The 21,185-nt window shown below is 46.1% G+C and overlaps 1 protein-coding gene across 2 annotated transcripts in view; it reads right to left on the bottom strand.

The window, feature by feature from the left end:
• The window catches only part of PDK1 (pyruvate dehydrogenase kinase 1), a 45,612-nt gene extending 39,055 nt beyond the window's left edge, over nt 1-6,557 (bottom strand). The window contains exon 1 of one of the 2 annotated variants that reach the window (XM_069733152.1): nt 6,243-6,557. In XM_069733152.1, the coding sequence (XP_069589253.1) occupies nt 6,243-6,366 (124 nt within the window). In that variant the 5' untranslated portion in view covers nt 6,367-6,557. The remainder of the gene's footprint in view (nt 1-6,242) is intronic. The other variant, XM_069733155.1, reaches the window with a different exon arrangement.
• Nucleotides 6,558-21,185: the final 14,628 nt, after the last annotated feature.

Here is a 21,185-nt window from a genome sequence, read left to right as displayed (position 1 = left end):
TCTCAAACTCCAGGCAGTTAAGTTCATGCCCTTTGCCTGAGGATGGAGGAATGGACCCTGAGAGAGCAGGTCCTTGGACTGAGGCAGAATCCATGGATCTGACACTGACATCGCCCTCAGCCATGAGAACCATGGCCTCTTGGGCCAAAATGGGGCTATCAACAGAACTTTTGCGCCCTCCTCCCTTATTTTTCTTATTACTATAGGTAATAGATTCCATGGAGGGAAAGCATAGGCCAGATCGAATGTCCATGGCGTCTGGAGGGCATCGAGTATGTCTGGCTTGTCCTCCCTGTTTAGAGAGGCAAACATCTTGACTTGACGGTTGGCTCTTGTGGCAAACAAGTCTATTTGAGGAACACCCCATCGAGCTGTTATTGCCTTGAAAATCTTCCTGCTCAGCATCCATTCCCCTTGATGAAGAGTATGACGGCTCAGGAAATCGGCACGAAAGTTGTCTGTGCCTCTGATATGTACTGCCGATAGTGAGTAGTAGATGACCTTCGGCTAAATCCATGATTTCTGATGCCACCTCCCTGAGTTTGTCCGACCTTGTACCTCTCTGATGGTTCAGATACGCCACCGCAGTGGTGTTGTCGGAGAATACTCTTGTATGAGAGCCGCTGAGCTGGGGAAGAAAGTGGAGAAGGGAGTAATATACCGCCCTCAACTCCTTGACATTCGAGGAATTATTAAGATCTGAGCTGGACCAAAGATCCTGAACCCATTGATCCTGAAAATGTGCCCCCCAGCCTTCAGGACTAGCACTTTGTGGTCACAACACTAAAAGGAGTGATTACCCATAGAACCCCCTTTGAAAGATTATTCTGATCCAACCACCACCTAAGGGAGTGTAATACTTCCGATGTTAGAAAAACTGTTCTATCCAGACATCCTCTATTCTTAATGTCCTCCTCCAATACAAATTTTTGTAGCTGCCTAGTATGGAACTGTGCCCACTGTACCGCAGGAATGCACGATGTTAGAGAGCCTAGCAATGACATGACCTGTCTTAGTGACATACTACGTCTTTTTATTGCTGAGGACACCCTATCAACTATGGAGAATTTCTTATCCTCAGGCAGTTTACAAATCTGGTCAACGGAATCCAGAAGGAGCCCAAGGAATTTCTGACACGTTACAGGCTGAAGTCTAGATTTTTCCCAATTAACCAGCCAACCCAGGGATTGTAAGGATATGACTACTTCCCGTAATCTCTGCTCACACTGTAGGGGGCTCTTTCCTACAATCAACAGGTCATCTAGATATGGAATGACCAAAGTATCCTTTACCCGTAAAAAGGACATTACTTCTGATAGTAACTTAGTAAAAATCCTTGGGGCCATAGATAACCCGAAGGGCATTGCTCTATATTGTAAATGACGAATTTGCCCCTCTATACAAACTGCTACCCGAAGAAATTGTTGGTGTGAATTATGAATGGGAATATGGTAGTAAGCATCTTTTAGATCCAATACTACCATGTAACAATTTGGAAATAGATTTTTTATAGCTGAACGAATGGATTCCATTTTGAATGTTTTAGGTTTTATAAAGGAATTCAGCTTCCTCAAATTGATTATAGTTCTGAAAGAGCCATCCGGCTTACTAATCAGGAACAAGGGAGAGTAAAAACCTCTCCCTATCTGGGAAGATGGAACCTCTACTAGGACATGTTTGCGTAGGAGGGTTTTAACCTCGGTTTCAAGTGCCTCTTGCTGAGGCTTGGATCTTAAGGTGGTAAGAAGGAAAGAATCCGGAGGAGTTTTAATAAAGTCTAGTGTGAGGCCTGAGGATGTTAATTTAATAGCCCATTGATTAGTTGTTATTTCTTTCCATTGATGACTGAATTGTTTTAGTCTTCCCCCCACCGGAGAAATATCACTGATGGAATTTATCGGTTGGCTTGAAGGGGCGTTTATTAAACAGATTTCCTTTTTGTTTGAAATCCTTATTATTCCACCTGTCTCTGAAGCCTCCCTTTCTTCCGAATGGTGGCTTCCTGAACGCCCTTCTGTAAGACGGAATAAAGGGATTAGGGAATCCTTTCTTCCTCTCGCCCGCCTTAGTGAGAATATCATCAAGGACTGTGCCAAACAGGTACTCACCCTGACAGGGTATGGAACATAATTTGGATCTTGACTGGGCATCCCCCTTCCAGTTTTTTAACCATAAAGCCCGCCGAGCCGTATTAGCGAGATTAGCTGTTCTGGCCGCCAGGCGGAGGGAATCAATTGAGGCATCTGAAATAAAAGCCGCAGCACCTTTAATCAAAGGGATAGATGCCCTTAATTTTTCTCTAGATACGCCACTTTTAATCTTCTGATCCAGCTGATCCAGCCAGACTAGCATTGATCTGCCAGTACATGTGGCTGAAATAGCCGGCTTGAATGCCGTGACACAGGCCTCCCACGATTTTTTAAGGAGTGCGTCTGATTTCCGGTCCATAGGATCTGATAAGGAACCTGCATCCTCCACTGGTAAGGAGAAACGTCGAGATGTAGACGCAACTGCCGCATCGACTTTTGGTATCTTGGCCCAGGTATTCAAATCCTCATCATCAAAGGGGTAGCGCCTTTTACAGGATATTGGGACCAACCCCTTTTGACCTCTACTCCATTCTTTTTTAACGAGATCTTTTATGGCCTGATTTATTGGAAATACGTGGCCTTTCTTCTGAGAAAGACCAGCGAACATAACTTCTTGTGGCGTCTGGGGTTCTTTTGATTCAGACACCCCCATCGTATTGCTCACTGATTTTACTAGGTTGTTTATGCCCTCAGTTGGAAAACAGACGAAGTCCTCTTCCTCTGAGGAATTAGATTGCTGAGAAATATCAGAGTCGACCTCCCCACTCTCCGCTGATGTGTCAGCTCTAGGAGAGGATGTTTTTCTCCTTCGTTTCTCCATATTTACTGAAGAAGTAGAACCACCTCCCAACGACTGGAGTTCTTCCCGAATTATGAGACGTATCTCATTCATTTTAACCGATTCCTCCTGCCGTAAGGTGTTGTCTATACATGCCTGACACAGACTTTTAAGATAGGAGTCAGGCAGGGGTTCGGTACATATGGCACATTGTTTGTGCTTACTCTTCCCCGTCCTCTTTGCCTAGAAATAATATAAGCAAAGGAATCAATATAAGCTTCAGTGAAGCTATATACGCACTCACCCAGCGTAATATTTATACCGGCTGCGGAGATGCCTTAGCTTGGGGTGTGGAACGGGAGGATTTTCTTCCTGATTTATCAGTGGAGTCACTTATTTTAGAGTGTCCACTATTCCTTTTCCTGGCTTCACCACTAGGGACTAATGGCTCTTCCATAGGGTGCACCCTGACCTCCTCTTGGGACGACATAATGGCACACTGACTGCCTTAACTGACTACACTTTATAGTGTAGTAATGTACACACCCCTTGCTTTGTCTCCACTTTTTTTTTTTTTTTACTTACAGATCCGGCGTTTAGAGTAATGGCACCGCATGGGGGAATCCAATATGGCGGTTCCCCCGGAAATGACCTCCAACACCGTGCCCCGGAAGTTCCTCTCCATTTCCGGGACGCCGATGCTACTGCGCATGCGCCCGCGTCCTGTATGCCGGGAGACGCCGCTGCCTGCTGCATCCCACCATGTCACCTCTTACCTTGGAGGGACAGGAGGGCCTCGTATCGTGTAACCGTCTCACCGCTGCTCAGACGCACACCGGAGGACGTCGCACCAGGTACCCGCACTGTCGGCGTCTCCACAACGGTGTCCCAGCAGGGAGACCGTTGGATAACTTCAGGCTGCCTGTCAGCCGCACCAGATGAGGGGGGAGCCCGCAGGATCATTCCCCCGACTCTGTCTACCTGCTTCTGGAACCCCTGCCGCTCAGCAGAGTCGTACAGGCGGTAGTCCAGGCAGGTCTTCCTCTTCCTATCCATAGAGTCTTCTCTGTGGGTCTCCATCTAGGAACAGGAAACCAACTGAGGAGCGAGGGGGGGCCGCCCCTTTTATCTCTCTGTAGGTTTCCTGTTCCTAGGGGCGGATCCCCTCTCTCTAGTGGGTGCTGTCGTGGCGAATAGAAAACAACAACCACAAGACTGATTTCATCACCAGGTATCATTGTAATCAGTATAATGGTGCTGACCTGACACGGTCTGTAGGTTACTGAGCACAATCCTGCTGACAGTTCCCTTTATAGGGGTATTATTCCCATCTAGATCTAATGATCATGAGGTGGGGGGTTCTAAACTCTATTGATCCAAAGAATGAAGGGGACGCAGCGCTGGTGCAGTCCCGACCACCTGGCTGTGTAGGAGACTACAGCAGATTCCATTCACTTAAAAGGGAATATTCAGCACATTTTTACCTTTGAAAGTAGTGGTACGGCTATGTAGGAGCTCATCTTGTCCCTCAATAAAAACCATTCATTTTGTAAAGATACGATGTACCAGTCCTGTGAAAACTAGCACAGGTGACATATGCAAATCAAGCTGGAAGTGCAGTGGGGGCGTGACAATGCACTTGGAAGAAGCCGTTCTTGGTTACTGCAGATCCTGCAGTATTGGAACTGAGCTGCAGAACTCGAGAATGGCCACTACACCATGAACGAGGCAGTCTGGGCCGCCAGCGATACCGATGGCTATACAGTACAATAAACCTAAGGATGACTGACCTCATCATTGTTTTGATCTCCCCGAGGTCATTCATCCTTATGTTTATAGTCCTTTTACTAGGCACTGCTCCTAATAGCCAGTTTCCTACTCCACACTGATGAGGGGCAAATACCCCGAAACAGCTGTCTGTGGATGGATACCATGTTTTGGCATAGGTGGTTTTCCTTTTTGGATGCTGCCCTTCCCGTGGTTGTTCCTTCCCGGTGAAAGACCTGGCTATTTATTGCTTGCGTTGAGAAACACGTGATGGTGTCTCCGCGGCTTTTCTATAGGCTATACAGTGCAGTCCTAGCAGCCAGACTGTAGGACGCGGCGATTCCTTAGAGCAGCATTGGTTCAGTGATGACAGAAGAGAGCGGAGGAGCAGCTTGGCAGAAATCACATCAGGCCCAAAAATGTATAAATTGTCAATTGGACAATGGTTTACTGGATGAGGTCAGATTGCTTAAAAACTAAGGAGGAGGAGGGACCTCGGCCTCTAGATAATCAGCAGTGGTCAGATGTCCAGTGATCACCTATGTGAGGCGATTGTAAGTCTCCGCAGGTTCATAAAGGAGCCGTCACCTCTTCTATCGATACGATCATTCCCTATGAAATAGCAGTCCTGGAACCTTGGGTCCTTACAACTCTGCGTCTTACTATTAATCCCTCCGTTGTTCCCCCTGGAAGTGTATCACCACAATAGTAGCTTGCTGTTACATTGCCCTTCTGGATAATGGTGTGCTGCTGCACAGAAGGACACTGATGTCACATAGTTTAATGGGACACATCGAATTGATGAAGAATGGAGATGCAGGAGCGGCAGGGGCTCATTCTTATTATGAAGCATTAAGAGCCTTTGCCCCATTTTCCCATTTAAATAATAGGGGTGATACAAGTAAAGTAGCCCCCCCCCCACTAATAAGATTGCATCCCCCTACTCTGGAACTCTGTACCCCAACATATCAGACTCTCGCCTACCACGGAAACCTTCCAAGGGAACCTGAAGACCGACCTCTTCCGACAAGCCTATAACCTGCAGTAACCACCGATCCACTAAACAATGACCAGCTCTGCCCTCACCTACTGTATCCTCACCCATCCCCTGTAGACTGTGAGCCCTCGCGGGCAGGGTCCTCTCCTCCTGTACCAGTCATGATCATTGTTTTTGATATGTAGACCCCTCCTCACATGTAAAGCTCTGTGGAATAAATGGCGTTATAATAATAATATGCCAATGACATTAGTAACAATCCTAGATGAGCGTTTCTCATATATCTGCATTGTCGTATTCCTGGAGATGTAGGGGCAATCTGACAGCTGCATGTTACCAGTTGGGGGAGGGGATGTAGCGACACAGAATGCTGCTGACCAATGAGCTGCTAGAATTATCAGACTATGTAGGGACACACCCCTTTGACGTGGGGAATAGTAACACCCAGTTGTTTATTTGCTGCCAGGAGGAATAACAGAGGAGCAGGGGTATGTGGCCCTTCTGCCCCAGCCTGGAGCACAGCAGACGCTGCCCCCTGTGGACAAGGACTGAACAGGCTTCATTTGCCCTGCAGGCAGACACTGGGCTCCAGTGCAATGAATGAACTCACCAAAGTCCAGGAACTGCTTCATGGACAGGGGGGATGGGGAGAACTTGGAGTAGTAGTCCACCAGAGTGGGGGTGCCGCTGCTGGTGAGGGGGGCGCTTCTCATGAGGGCCCGGAGGAGCCGCATCTTGGGATAGACGTCGGGAGCTCCCGTAATATCACCTCTAGATGGCGCTGCCGCACACCCAGCACAGTCCCGTCAATGCCCGTGCACCGGGACCGTCTGCGGTGTCCTCTCCGGTTCAAGGATTCCGGTTCTCCTCTGGGTCCTCTCTGTCACATACACGTTTCTCCAGCCCCAGCCAATCACACAGCCATAGCAGCAGCAGGAGGCGTGGTTTCGTGAATAAACAACCGGCGCCATCTTTGTCCTCTCAACCAATCAAAAAGACCAAAGTAGTCTACGTCAGACTATGCGCTACCAATCAAAACTCTGCAACCCCAACCAATCATAACGCCGAGAGGCATGGTTTCGTGATAAAAAAAAGCCGGCGCCATCTTTGTCATCTCAGCCAATCAGAGCGATCAAAATAGGTCACATGGAGCGACGCACTGCAAAAATCAACCCTTGTATGTAGTGTTTCTATTAACAAATCATGGCGAACGGCAGGTGACTAGAGTTGAGCGACCTTGACCTTTTTAGAGTCGAGCCGGGTTTTGCGAAACCCGACTATGTCCAAAGTCGGGTCGAGTGAAATCGGCCGATTATGACGTAAAGTCGGGATCGACCGAAACACGAAACCCAATGCAAGTCAATGGGGCAGCATAGTCGGCAGTGAGTGGGGGCCAGGAAAACACCTAGAGTGCCCATTTTAATGTCAAAACCATCCATTCTTCTTAATGAAGCTTGTCAAGCGTAATTTACCTTAAAATAATTGGAAGGCATTTGAAATTGGGGGTCATTTGGCTAAAGTTGTGGGGGGTAGGGCTGGTTCAAGTAATTAGTGGGCCCAGTAAATCTGGACCACGTCACGGCAGTGGAGCAGGGAGAGGTAAGTATTTCAACTTTGCAAGTGCTGTGATCCTGAGCAAGCAGGGGGGGCCCACTCGTTGGCATTGGCACTGGCACAGGGCCCCTCAAAGTACAGCGGTGTGTTTGCACGGCGGGGGCGCCTCCCACCGGCAGCAACACTTTTGCGTACTATGAGAGGCCCTGTGCCAGTGACGTCGCCAACTAGTATTCCTCCCCCCACCTGATGAAGGAACCTGCACTTTCATCTGCACCTTCCTCTTTGTCCCCGTGTAAGGTGGTATGGTATGCGGGAAGAGCAACCTGACTTTCAGCAGGGTCACAATGTTGTTGTGTAGCGTGCACGGGGAATGTTGCGTTATGGGTCAATGTACCAGCAGACTCATCTATCACTGGCTGGGCAATGGGCACGATGAAGTGGAAACACAGATATAGGCCCAAAGAAGAAAGTGGGCTAAATGCAGTTCAAAATTGGTAACACAGGAATAACCAGGGGGCATTGCAGTGGAGGACAACTGGAATGAGAGGCTGACACAGAGAGTAGGGCCAAATCAGTAAGTAGTCGAAATGCAGTTCAAAATTGGCAACCGTAGTAAACAGGCGGCACAGCTTTGTTCAGTGGAGGAGAACAGCAAGGAGTGGCAGACACCGATAGTAGGCCCCAACCCAACTAGTAGGCCAAATGCAGTCTAACATTAACAACTACTTAACGAGAGGCTGAAAATGGAATTTCAGGACAGGAAACCAGGAGAACAGCAAGGAGTGGCAGACACCGATAGTAGGCCCCAAACCAACTAGTACGCCAAATGCAGTTGTTCCATTTAACCACAATTTAATGAGAGCCTGAAGATAGAAGCTCAGGAAAGGCAACCTGGGGAACACCTTGGAGTGTAACACACCATCTCTCTCCACCCCATACCCATTTTGTAGGCCTAATGCTGTGTACTTTTCTACAACTACTAAACGAGAGTCGGAAGACCGAAGCAATGGCAAGGAAACCTGGGGAACACCTTGGAGTGTAACACACCATCTCTCTCCACCCGATACCCATTTTGTAGGCCTAATGCAGTGTAGTTTTCTACAACTACTAAACGAGAGTCGGAAGATCGAAGCAATGGCGAGGAAACCTGGAGAACACCTTGGAGTGTAACACACCATCTCTCTCCACCCCATTCCCCATTTTTTAGGCCTAATGCAGCCTACTTTCCGACACCTACTAAACGAGAGCATGAAGATCGAAGCTCAGGAAAGGCAACCTGGGGAACACCTTGGAGTGTAACAACAACCTCTCTCTACACCACGGAAGGGCTGATTCTTAGGAAGGAAGGCTGTTGTAAATAAGCATTGCGCGCCCGAGGGTGATTATATTCTTATTCGGTATCTACTCACCCTCGGACGCGCCATGCTTCTTGATTTGTAATTAATGTTTATTTGCAATGTGCTTTTGACTTACTCAATTATTTTTTTAATTATTGATTTTATTAAATTAATAGTTTAACATCTTATTGGAAATAATTTAAAGGAGACGCGACAGGACAACACTCGGTGGATGCCATATCTGTGTTAACAACTCCAAAAAAACCTTTCAGTTAACTTCTTGCAGGAGAAAGTAATTGTAGCTGGTGGACCTTTTAGTACAGTTCCAGATTTTTGTTGTGTGTTTGTTTTTAATGTTAAAATGTCTGCATTTGAGATCTCAACACGATCTTATTTTTTATAATCAAAATAATTATTTTTTTATTTTAAGATGTTGGTTCAAGGGGTACACGGGCAGCAGTAGACAGGTCAGTGGAGGCCTAGTGGAAGGAGGGACCGCAGATGCGCCACTGTTTCACCCATACACAATTTGTAGGCCTAATGCAGCGTAGTTTCCAACAGCTAGTAAACGAGAGCCGGAAGATCGAAGCTCAGGAAAGGCAACCTGGGGAACACCTTGGAGTGTAACAACAACCTCTCTCTACACCACGGAAGGGCTGATTCTTAGGAAGGAAGGCTGTTGTAAATAAGCATTGCGCGCCCGAGGGTGATTATATTCTTATTCGGTATCTACTCACCCTCGGACGCGCCATGCTTCTTGATTTGTAATTAATGTTTATTTGCAATGTGCTTTTGACTTACTCAATTATTTTTTTAATTATTGATTTTATTAAATTAATAGTTTAACATCTTATTGGAAATAATTTAAAGGAGACGCGACAGGACAACACTCGGTGGATGCCATATCTGTGTTAACAACTCCAAAAAAACCTTTCAGTTAACTTCTTGCAGGAGAAAGTAATTGTAGCTGGTGGACCTTTTTAGTACAGTTCCAGATTTTTGTTGTGTGTTTGTTTTTAATGTTAAAATGTCTGCATTTGAGATCTCAACACGATCTTATTTTTTATAATCAAATTAATTTTTTAAATATTTTATTAGGTTGGTTCAAGGGGTACACGGGCCGCAGTAGACAGGTCAGTGGAGGCCTAGTGGAAGGAGTGACCGCAGACAGGCATCGAAGGCCTAAAATAATAACACATGGCTGTAGGCAATTTTAAATTGGTTCCAGGGTTACACGGGCAGCAGTGGTGTGGTCAGTGGAGGCCTAGTGGAAGGAGTGACCGCAGACAGGCATCGAAGGCCTAAAATATTAACACATGGCTGTAGGCAATTTTAAATTGGTTCCAGGGGTACTTGGGCAGCAGTGCCCTGGTCAGTGTAGTAGTAGTTGAAAGAATGTACCGCAGACAGGCATCGAAGGCCTAAAATAAAAAAATTGGGCTGGCTGTAGGCAATTTTAAATTGGTTCCAGGGTTACACGGGCAGCAGTGGTGTGGTCAGTGGAGGCCTAGTGGAAGGAGTGACCGCAGACAGGCATCGAAGGCCTAAAATAATAACACATGGCTGTAGGCAATTTTAAATTGGTTCCAGGGTTACACGGGCAGCAGTGGTGTGGTCAGTGGAGGCCTAGTGGAAGGAGTGACCGCAGACAGGCATCGAAGGCCTAAAATATTAACACATGGCTGTAGGCAATTTTAAATTGGTTCCAGGGGTACTTGGGCAGCAGTGCCCTGGTCAGTGTAGTAGTAGTTGAAAGAATGTACCGCAGACAGGCATCGAAGGCCTAAAATAAAAAAATTGGGCTGGCTGTAGGCAATTTTAAATTGGTTCCAGGGTTACACGGGCAGCAGTGGTGTGGTCAGTGGAGGCCTAGTGGAAGGAGTGACCGCAGACAGGCATCGAAGGCCTAAAATAATAACACATGGCTGTAGGCAATTTTAAATTGGTTCCAGGGTTACACGGGCAGCAGTGGTGTGGTCAGTGGAGGCCTAGTGGAAGGAGTGACCGCAGACAGGCATCGAAGGCCTAAAATATTAACACATGGCTGTAGGCAATTTTAAATTGGTTCCAGGGGTACTTGGCAGCAGTGCCCTGGTCAGTGTAGTAGTAGTTGAAAGAATGTACCGCAGACAGGCATCGAAGGCCTAAAATAAAAAAATTGGGCTGGCTGTAGGCAATTTTAAATTGGTTCCAGGGTTACACGGGCAGCAGTGGTGTGGTCAGTGGAGGCCTAGTGGAAGGAGTGACCGCAGACAGGCATCGAAGGCCTAAAATAATAACACATGGCTGTAGGCAATTTTAAATTGGTTCCAGGGTTACACGGGCAGCAGTGGTGTGGTCAGTGGAGGCCTAGTGGAAGGAGTGACCGCAGACAGGCATCGAAGGCCTAAAATAATAACACATGGCTGTAGGCAATTTTAAATTGGTTCCAGGGGTACTTGGGCAGCAGTGCCCTGGTCAGTGTAGTAGTAGTTGAAAGAATGTACCGCAGACAGGCATCGAAGGCCTAAAATAAAAAAATTGGGCTGGCTGTAGGCAATTTTAAATTGGTTCCAGGGTTACACGGGCAGCAGTGGTGTGGTCAGTGGAGGCCTAGTGGAAGGAGTGACCGCAGACAGGCATCGAAGGCCTAAAATAATAACACATGGCTGTAGGCAATTTTAAATTGGTTCCAGGGTTACACGGGCAGCAGTGGTGTGGTCAGTGGAGGCCTAGTGGAAGGAGTGACCGCAGACAGGCATCGAAGGCCTAAAATATTAACACATGGCTGTAGGCAATTTTAAATTGGTTCCAGGGGTACTTGGCAGCAGTGCCCTGGTCAGTGTAGTAGTAGTTGAAAGAATGTACCGCAGACAGGCATCGAAGGCCTAAAATAAAAAAATTGGGCTGGCTGTAGGCAATTTTAAATTGGTTCCAGGGTTACACGGGCAGCAGTGGTGTGGTCAGTGGAGGCCTAGTGGAAGGAGTGACCGCAGACAGGCATCGAAGGCCTAAAATAATAACACATGGCTGTAGGCAATTTTAAATTGGTTCCAGGGTTACACGGGCAGCAGTGGTGTGGTCAGTGGAGGCCTAGTGGAAGGAGTGACCGCAGACAGGCATCGAAGGCCTAAAATAATAACACATGGCTGTAGGCAATTTTAAATTGGTTCCAGGGTTACACGGGCAGCAGTGGTGTGGTCAGTGGAGGCCTAGTGGAAGGAGTGACCGCAGACAGGCATCGACGGCCTAAAATAATCACACATGGCTGTAGGCAATTTTAAATTGGTTCCAGGGGTACACGGGCAGCAGTGGTCTGGTCAGTGGAAGTCTAGTGGAAGGAGTGACCGCAGACAGGCTTCGAAGGCCTAACATAACAAAAATGTCAAAACAATGGTATTGTCAGTGCCAGTCATTGAAGGATGTCAGCGCCTAGACTACACATTGGTGAAGCTGTGAGAGATAATTTTGCTAGTGGTAGAGCACTGTTTGAGCTGGGGGGGGGGGGAACTGGCTTGTGGCCGGCGGTACAGGCACAGGGCCCCTCATATTACAACGGTGAGTCTGACGTTGGGTGCGCACCACCACCGCCAGAGACACTTTATTGTACTATGAGGGACCCAGTGGCAGTGCCGTCGACCAAAAGCGGGCTCACCCACCTCTTCAGACAAACAGCACTCTCAAGGGTCCAAGCGCAAAGTGGCGATAGCACGACCCCGTGTGGGGAGTTTGGCCATTTCGTGAGGTGGAAACATGTCGTATGCTGGACAATCAGGTGAAGAAAATTACGAGATTGGAAAAGTCATTCAGAATAGTCCACAGGCAAGACCTTTTCATAGGAAAGCTAGGTGTCAGCCGGGCAGGGTGGGGCAAAAGATTTTGAAATCCAGTTGTGGTTCATTTTAATGAAGGTTAGATCATCTACATTTTGGGTAGACAGACGAGTCCTTTTTTCTGTTAGTATTGAACCTGCAGCACTGAATACTCTTTCTGATAGGACACTAGCTGCCGGGCAAGCAAGCTCCTGCAATGCATATTCTGCCAATTCTGGCCAGGTGTCTAATTTGGATGCCCAGTAATCAAATGGGAATGACGGTTGAGGGAGAACGTCGATAAGGGATGAAAAATAGTTTGTAACCATACTGGACAAATGTTGTCTCCTGTCACTTTGAATTGATGCTGCAGTACCTGTCCTGTCTGCGGTCCTAGAAAAATCACTCCACAACCTGGTCAGAAAACCCCTCTGGCCAACGCCACTTCTGATTTCTGCCCCTCTAACACCTCTGGTCTGCTGGCCCCTGGAGCTCGTGTGAGAACGATCACGGGCGCTGTGTGCAGGGAATGCCAGAAGCAAACGGTCAACAAGAGTTGATTGTTTTGTTGCTAATATTAGTTCCAAGTTCTCATGTGGCATAATATTTTGCAATTTGCCTTTATAGCGAGGATCAAGGAGGCAGGCCAACCAGTAATCGTCATCGTTCATCATTTTTGTAATGCGTGTGTCCCTTTTGAGGATACGCAAGGCATAATCCGCCATGTGGGCCAAAGTTCCCGTTGTCAAATCTGCGGTTGTGCTTGGTTGAGGGGCAGTTGCAGGCAAATCTACGTCACTTGTGTCCCTCAAAAAACCAGAACCCGGCCTTGCCACGCCACCAATTTCCCGTGCCCCCGGGAAAGCTTCCTCATTAAAAATATACTCATCCCCATCATCCTCCTCATCCTCCACCTCCTCTTCGCCCGGTACCTCGTCATGTACACTGCCCTGACCAGACAATCGCTGACTGTCATCAAGGCTTTCCTCTTCCTCTGGTGCAGACGCCTGATCCTTTATGTGCGTCAAACTTTGCATCAGCAGACGCATTAGGGGGATGCTCATGCTTATTATGGCGTTGTCTGCACTAACCAGCCGTGTGCATTCCTCAAAACACTGAAGGACTTGACACATGTCTTGAATCTTCGACCACTGCACACCTGACAACTCCATGTCTGCCATCCTACTGCCTGCCCGTGTATGTGTATCCTCCCACAAAAACATAACAGCCCGCCTCTGTTCGCACAGTCTCTGAAGCATGTGCAGTGTTGAGTTCCACCTTGTTGCAACGTCTATGATTAGGCGATGCTGGGGAAGGTTCAAAGAACGCTGATAGGTCTGCATACGGCTGGAGTGTACAGGCGAACGGCGGATATGTGCGCAAAGTCCACGCACTTTGAGGAGCAGGTCGGATAACCCCGGATAACTTTTCAGGAAGCACTGCACCACCAGGTTTAAGGTGTGAGCCAGGCAAGGAATGTGTTTCAGTTGGGAAAGGGAGATGGCAGCCATGAAATTCCTTCCGTTATCACTCACTACCTTGCCTGCCTCAAGATCTACAGTGCCCAGCCACGACTGCGTTTCTTGCTGCAAGAACTCGGACAGAACTTCCGCGGTGTGTCTATTGTCGCCCAAACACTTCATAGCCAATACAGCCTGCTGACGTATGCCAGTAGCTGCCCCATAATGGGAGACCTGGTGTGCAACAGTGGCAGGTGCGGATGGAGTGTTTGTGCGACTGCGGTCTGTGGACGAGCTCTTGCTTCTGCAGGAGGACGAGGAGGAGGAGGAGGAGGAGGGGGTGCGAACGGCTACAGACAACTGTTTACTAGACCGTGGGCTAGGCAGAACTGTCCCAAACTTGCTGTCCCCTGTGGACCCTGAATCCACCACATTTACCCAGTGTGCCGTGATGGACACGTAACGTCCCTGGCCATGCCTACTGGTCCATGCATCTGTTGTCAGGTGCACCTTTGTGCTCACAGATTGCCTGAGTGCATGGACGATGCGCTCTTTAACATGCTGGTGGAGGGCTGGGATGGCTTTTCTGGAAAAAAAGTGTCGACTGGGTAGCTCGTAGCGTGGTACAGCGTAGTCCATCAGGTCTTTGAAAGCTTCGCTTTCAACTAACCGGTAGGGCATCATCTCTAACGAGATTAGTCTAGCTATGTGGGCGTTCAAACCCTGTGTACGCGGATGCGAGGCTAAGTACTTCCTTTTTCTAACCATAGTCTCATGTAGGGTGAGCTGGACTGGAGAGATGGAGATCGTGGAACTAGCGGGGGTGCCGGTGGACATGGCAGACTGAGAGACGGTGGGAGATGGTATTGTTGCCGCCGGTGCCCTAGATGCAGTGTTTCCTACTACGAAACTGGTGATTCCCTGACCCTGACTGCTTTGGCCTGGCAAAGATACCTGCACAGATACAGCAGGTGGTGCGCTAAATGGTGGTCCTACACTGCCGGAAGGGATGTTGCGTTGATGACTAGCTTCATTGGCCGAGGGTGCAACAACCTTAAGGGACGTTTGGTAGTTAGTCCAAGCTTTCAAATGCATGGTGGTTAAATGTCTATGCATGCAACTAGTATTGAGACTTTTCAGATTCTGACCTCTGCTTAAGGAAGTAGAACATTTTTGACAGATGACTTTGCGCTGATCAATTGGATGTTGTTTAAAAAAATGCCAGACTGCACTCTTTCTAGCATCGGATACCTTTTCAGGCATTGCAGACTGAGCTTTAACCGGATGGCCACGCTGTCCTCCACCAGGTTTTGGCTTTGCCACGCGTTTTGGGCAAGATACGGGCCCGGCAGATGGAACCTGTGGCGATGTTGATGCCTGCTGCGGCCCCTCCTCCTCCTCTGCTTCAGAACTGCTGCCGCCTGCACCCTGTTCCCCCAATGGCTGCCAATCGGGGTCAAGAACTGGGTCATCTAATAACTCTTCTTGTACCTCCTGCGCAACTTCGTCTGTGTCACCGTGTCGTTCGGTGGTATAGCGTTCGTGATGGGGCAACATAGTCTCATCAGGGTCTGATTCTTGATCAGCACCCTGCGAGGGCAATGTTGTGGTCTGAGTCAAAGGACCAGCATAGTAGTCTGGCTGTGGCTGTGCGTCACTGCACTCCATGTCAGATTCAATTTGTAATGGGCATGGACTGTTAACTGCTTCACTTTCTAAGCCAGGGACGGTATGTGTAAAGAGCTCCATGGAGTAACCCGTTGTGTCGCCTGCTGCATTCTTCTCTGTTGTTGTTTTTGCTGAAGAGGACAAGGAAGTGACTTGTCCCTGACCGTGAACATCCACTAACGACGCGCTGCTTTTACTTTTACCAGTTTCACGAGAGGAGGCAAAAGAGCTAGAGGCTGAGTCAGCAAGATAAGCCAAAACTTGCTCTTGCTGCTCCGGCTTTAAAAGCGGTTTTCCTAATCCCAGAAAAGGGAGCGTTCGAGGCCTTGTGTAGCCGGACGACGAACCTGGCTCCACAGCTCCAGACTTAGGTGCAATATTTTTTTCCCCACGACCACCTGATGCTCCACCACTACCACTACCCTCATTACCAGCTGACAATGAACGCCCCCGGCCACGACCTCTTCCACTAGACTTCCTCATTGTTTTAAAAACGTAACCAAACTAACGTTATTTGTTGCAGTCACACAACTTACACGGTGAGCTATAACTTCAGTATGATTTAGCTACCCCTTTACAGGTTGGTGAGACCACCGCGAAAATCAGGCACAATGTTACACACTCTTTTTTTGGTGGCTGCAAATTAGAGAGATGCCCCACACGCAGGACTGTCACTGAAGCACAAATGTTAATATTAATGTCACACTATTATTTGTTTTTTATTTTTATTTTTTTCAGGAACACTTTAGAAACCCCCCCAAAAAAAAAAAAATTTGATTTTTGCAGGGAGAATTTAGAAAACAAATGTAACAAACTATATGCTTTCTATGGGCCACTGAGTGAGAGATGACGCACACAGGAATCAGGAGTGGCACACAAGCCCAGAGGCCAATATTTTTCTACCAATGATTGATGGAGTTATTTTCTCTGGTAGATTTTGGAACCCAAATCAAGGAAAAAAAATATAGGCTTTCTATGGACCACAATTGGAGAGAGAGAGAGAGAGAGAGAGAGAGAGAGAGAGAGAGATGGCACACCCAGGAGTCAAGACTGGCACACAAGCAGAAAGGCCAATATTAATCTCCCACTGTTTTTTTTGGTTGTTTTTTTTTTTTTTTTCAGGGAGACTTTAGAAAAAAAAATAATAAAAAAAATATGATTTTATCAGGAAGAATTTAGAAACCAAATAAAATAAAATGATTTTTTCAGGGAGAATTTAGAAAACAAATAAAACCAAAAATAGGCGTTCTATGGCCCACTGACTGAGAGATGACGCACCCAGGAGTCAAGACTGGCACACAAGCAGAAAGGCCAATATTAATCTCCCACTGTTTTTTTTTTTTTTTTTTCAGGGAGACTTTAGAAAAAAAAATAATAAAAAAAATATGATTTTATCAGGAAGAATTTAGAAACCAAATAAAATAAAATGATTTTTTCAGGGAGAATTTATAAAACAAATAAAAACAAAAATAGGCGTTCTATGGCCCACTGACTGAGAGATGACGCACACAGGAATCAGGAGTGGCACACAAGCCCAGAGGCCAATATTTTTCTACCAATGATTGATGTAGTTATTTTCTCTGGTAGATTTTGGAACCCAAATCAAGGAAAAAAAATATAGGCTTTCTATGGACCACAATTGGAGAGAGAGAGAGAGAGAGAGAGAGAGAGAGAGAGAGAGATGGCACACCCAGGAGTCAAGACTGGCACACAAGCAGAAAGGCCAATATTAATCTCCCACTGTTTTTTTTGGTTGTTTTTTTTTTTTTTTTTCAGGGAGACTTTAGAAAAAAAAATAATAAAAAAAATATGATTTTATCAGGAAGAATTTAGAAACCAAATAAAATAAAATGATTTTTTCAGGGAGAATTTAGAAAACAAATAAAACCAAAAATAGGCGTTCTATGGCCCACTGACTGAGAGATGACGCACCCAGGAGTCAAGACTGGCACACAAGCAGAAAGGCCAATATTAATCTCCCACTGTTTTTTTTTTTTTTTTTTTTTTTTTCAGGGAGACTTTAGAAAAAAAAATAATAAAAAAAATATGATTTTATCAGGAAGAATTTAGAAACCAAATAAAATAAAATGATTTTTTCAGGGAGAATTTAGAAAACAAATAAAACCAAAAATAGGCGTTCTATGGCCCACTGACTGAGAGATGACGCACCCAGGAGTCAAGACTGGCACACAAGCAGAAAGGCCAATATTAATCTCCCACTGTTTTTTTTTTTTTTTTTTTTTTTTTCAGGGAGACTTTAGAAAAAAAAATAATAAAAAAAATATGATTTTATCAGGAAGAATTTAGAAACCAAATAAAATAAAATGATTTTTTCAGGGAGAATTTAGAAAACAAATAAAACCAAAAATAGGCGTTCTATGGCCCACTGACTAAGAGAGAGAGAGAGAGATGGAACGCTTAGTACTGGCACACAAGCCCAAAGGGCAATATTAATCTCCCTTTTTTTTTCCAGGGAGAATTTCTAAAACCCCCCCCAAAAAAAAAATAGGCTTTCTATGGCCCACTATTTGTGAGAGAGATGGGACGCTCAGGACTGGCACAGATGGCACGCTCAGGACTGGCACAGAAGCCCAGAGGCCAATATTAATCTCCCTTTTTTTCTGGGAGAATTTATAAAACCAAAAAAAAAATTAAATAGGCTTTCTATGGCCCACTATTTGTGAGAGAGATGGCACGCTCAGGACTGGCACAGATGGCACGCTCACAACTGGCACACAAGCCCAGAGGCCAATATTAATCTCCCTTTTTTCAGGGAAAATTTATAAAACCAAAAAAAAAATTAAATAGGCTTTCTATGGCCCACTATTTGTGAGAGAGATGGGACGCTCAGGACTGGCACAGATGGCACGCTCAGGACTGGCACAGAAGCCCAGAGGCCAATATTAATCTCCCTTTTTTTCTGGGAGAATTTATAAAACCAAAAAAAAAATTAAATAGGCTTTCTATGGCCCACTATTTGTGAGAGAGATGGCACGCTCAGGACTGGCACAGATGGCACGCTCACAACTGGCACACAAGCCCAGAGGCCAATATTAATCTCCCTTTTTTCAGGGAAAATTTATAAAACCAAAAAAAAAATTAAATAGGCTTTCTATGGCCCACTATTTGTGAGAGAGATGGCACGCTCAGGACTGGCACAGATGGCACGCTCACAACTGGCACACAAGCCCAGAGGCCAATATTAATCTCCCTTTTTTCAGGGAAAATTTATAAAACCAAAAAAAAAATTAAATAGGCTTTCTATGGCCCACTATTTGTGAGAGAGATGGCACACTCAGGACTGGCACACAAGCCCAAAGGCCAATATTAATCTCCCACTGTATTTTTATCAGGGAGAATTTATACACCCCACAAAAAAAAATACAGAAAAATGAAAAGGCTTTCTATGGCCCACTATGTGAGAGAGATGGCACACACAGGGATGGCACTCTAGCAGAAATGCCAAATTGCCAATCTTAATCTCCCACCAAAAAAAAAAAAAAAAAAAAACAGGGAATGTCCTACAATTACTATCTCCCTGCCTGCAGTAATCTCAGCCAGGTATGGCAGGCAGCTACTATCTCCCTGCCTGCAGTAATCTCAGCCAGGTATGGCAGGCAGCAATAAGGAGTGGACTGATGCACAAATGAAATAAAAAGTGTGGACAAACAAAAAAGATAGCTGTGCAGAAAGGAAGGAACAAGAGGATTTGTGCTTTGAAAAAAGCAGTTGGTTTGCACAGCGGCGTACACACAGCAATGCAGCTATCAGGGAGCCTTCTAGGGCAGCCCAATGAGCTACAGCGCTGAGGGGAAAAAAAAAAAAAAAAAACTTCCACTGTCCCTGCACACCGAGGGTGGTGTTGGACAGTGCAAATCGCTGCAGCACAAGCGGTTTTGTGGTTAATGGACCCTGCCTAACGCTATCCCTGCTTCTGACAAAGCGGCAGCAACCTCTCCCTAAGCTCAGATCAGCAGCAGTAAGATGGCGGTCGGCGGGAACGCCTCTTTATAGCCCCTGTGACGTCGCAGACAGCAAGCCAATCACTGCAATGCCCTTCTCTAAGATGGTGGGGACCAGGACCTATGTCATCACGCTGCCCACACTCTGCGTTTACCTTCATTGGCTGAGAAATGGCGCTTTTCGCGTCATTGAAACGCGACTTTGGCGCGAAAGTCGCGTACCGCATGGCCGACCCCGCACAGGGGTCGGATCGGGTTTCATGAAACCCCGACTTAGCCAAAAGTCGGCGACTTTTGAAAATGTTCGACCCGTTTCGCTCAACCCTACAGGTGACCTATCAAGGAGAGTGGAGGAATCTAGAAGACAACGTCACACACTCAACGCGCGTCAGAGGATATAGCTGGTGGGAGAAAATGGAAAAGAATTAGAGCGCCCTCTACTGTGTGTGCGGTGGAAGAGACTCAAAATACACGAGCAAACCAAGCTGGAAGCTTTAGAGCGCCCTCTGCTGGACAGGAAAGGGAAAGCAAAAACTTACACGCACGTTTGGTTTTATTCATTTTTATAGCAAGTAGATAAATGATTCAGTGTAATCTAACGGAGTTAAACATTTCTCTGTAAACAATGGAAATAAAAAAGCATCAATTTCTCTATTGTTCATTTGGACTTTTCATTTTACGACAATCTCTGTGCTGTAAAGATCACATTGGCGTTTTTTTTCCTATCTTTAGCAGCAGATTTTTATTTGTGCGCTTTCGTTTTTTATCCTCTCCTTTATCAAAGGGCCACAATTTTCTATTTTCCTGTCGACACAGAGATCTGAGCAGAGGGTTGCAATTGCACCCGGGCCCTGGAGCCTAGGGGGCCCTAAAAGTCCCTTTGGCCTATAGAAAAAGACTATTGCTATTAAAGATTTAAAATATTTGGGGGCCCCGTTGGAGCTTTCACATCGGGGGCCCATGAGTTTCAAGTTACTCCACTGGATCTGAGGGCTCGTTTATCGTGGGACGAGTTGTAGTTTTGATTCACACCATTGATTTACCTATATAATGTACTAAAACCATGAAAAATATACCTTCCAAGCGCTCTGCAAAGATGAAAAAATATCCCACGATTCTCTCATCGTTTTTGTGTGTGTGTGTGTGGGGGGTCCGGCATTAATTGCACAGTAAAAACGACCTGGCAGTATGGGTCTCCAGGTCAGTACGGTAACAGTGATACCAAACATGTCGAGGTTTGATTTCTTTTTTTTTTTTTTGCTGTTTCATTGACTTAAAAATGTCTTAACTTGTAAAGAAAAAAACATCTTGTTGAATTTTCCATACGTTTTTCTGTCAATGACGCTGTGTGAGGGCTTGATTTTTGCACGCCGAACAGTGGATTTGATTGGGGTGCATATCACACTTTGATAGCATTTATTGCATTTTTCTTGGTGCTGCTGTGACATCTTGGATTTTTCGGGTTGTTTTTATTTTTTTCGCAACATTTCAAGATAAAGAATTTCATATTTTGATACATATTCAAACGGATACGTAGTTAATGAAATTTTAGTAATACTTATAAAAATACGTTTTTACACATCAAGGACGTCCGTCATTTTTAGTTCTTGTATGATGACATTACTGTGTGCATTCATTTTGTAGACTGTTGTGTTTCCAATGTTCTGTGACATCGCTGTTTCTGTAATTCCTTTTCTATGTCTCTGGGTAGAATATTCCTTATTTGTGACTTCACAGTGTACACTACAGTAATCTTACTGTTACATCCCTGAAGCACA

The sequence above is a fragment of the Ranitomeya imitator genome, chromosome 7, assembly GCF_032444005.1.
Source record: "Ranitomeya imitator isolate aRanImi1 chromosome 7, aRanImi1.pri, whole genome shotgun sequence".
Classification (NCBI taxonomy): Eukaryota; Metazoa; Chordata; class Amphibia; order Anura; family Dendrobatidae; genus Ranitomeya; species Ranitomeya imitator.
This window is presented reverse-complemented; position numbering and strand designations above follow the sequence as displayed.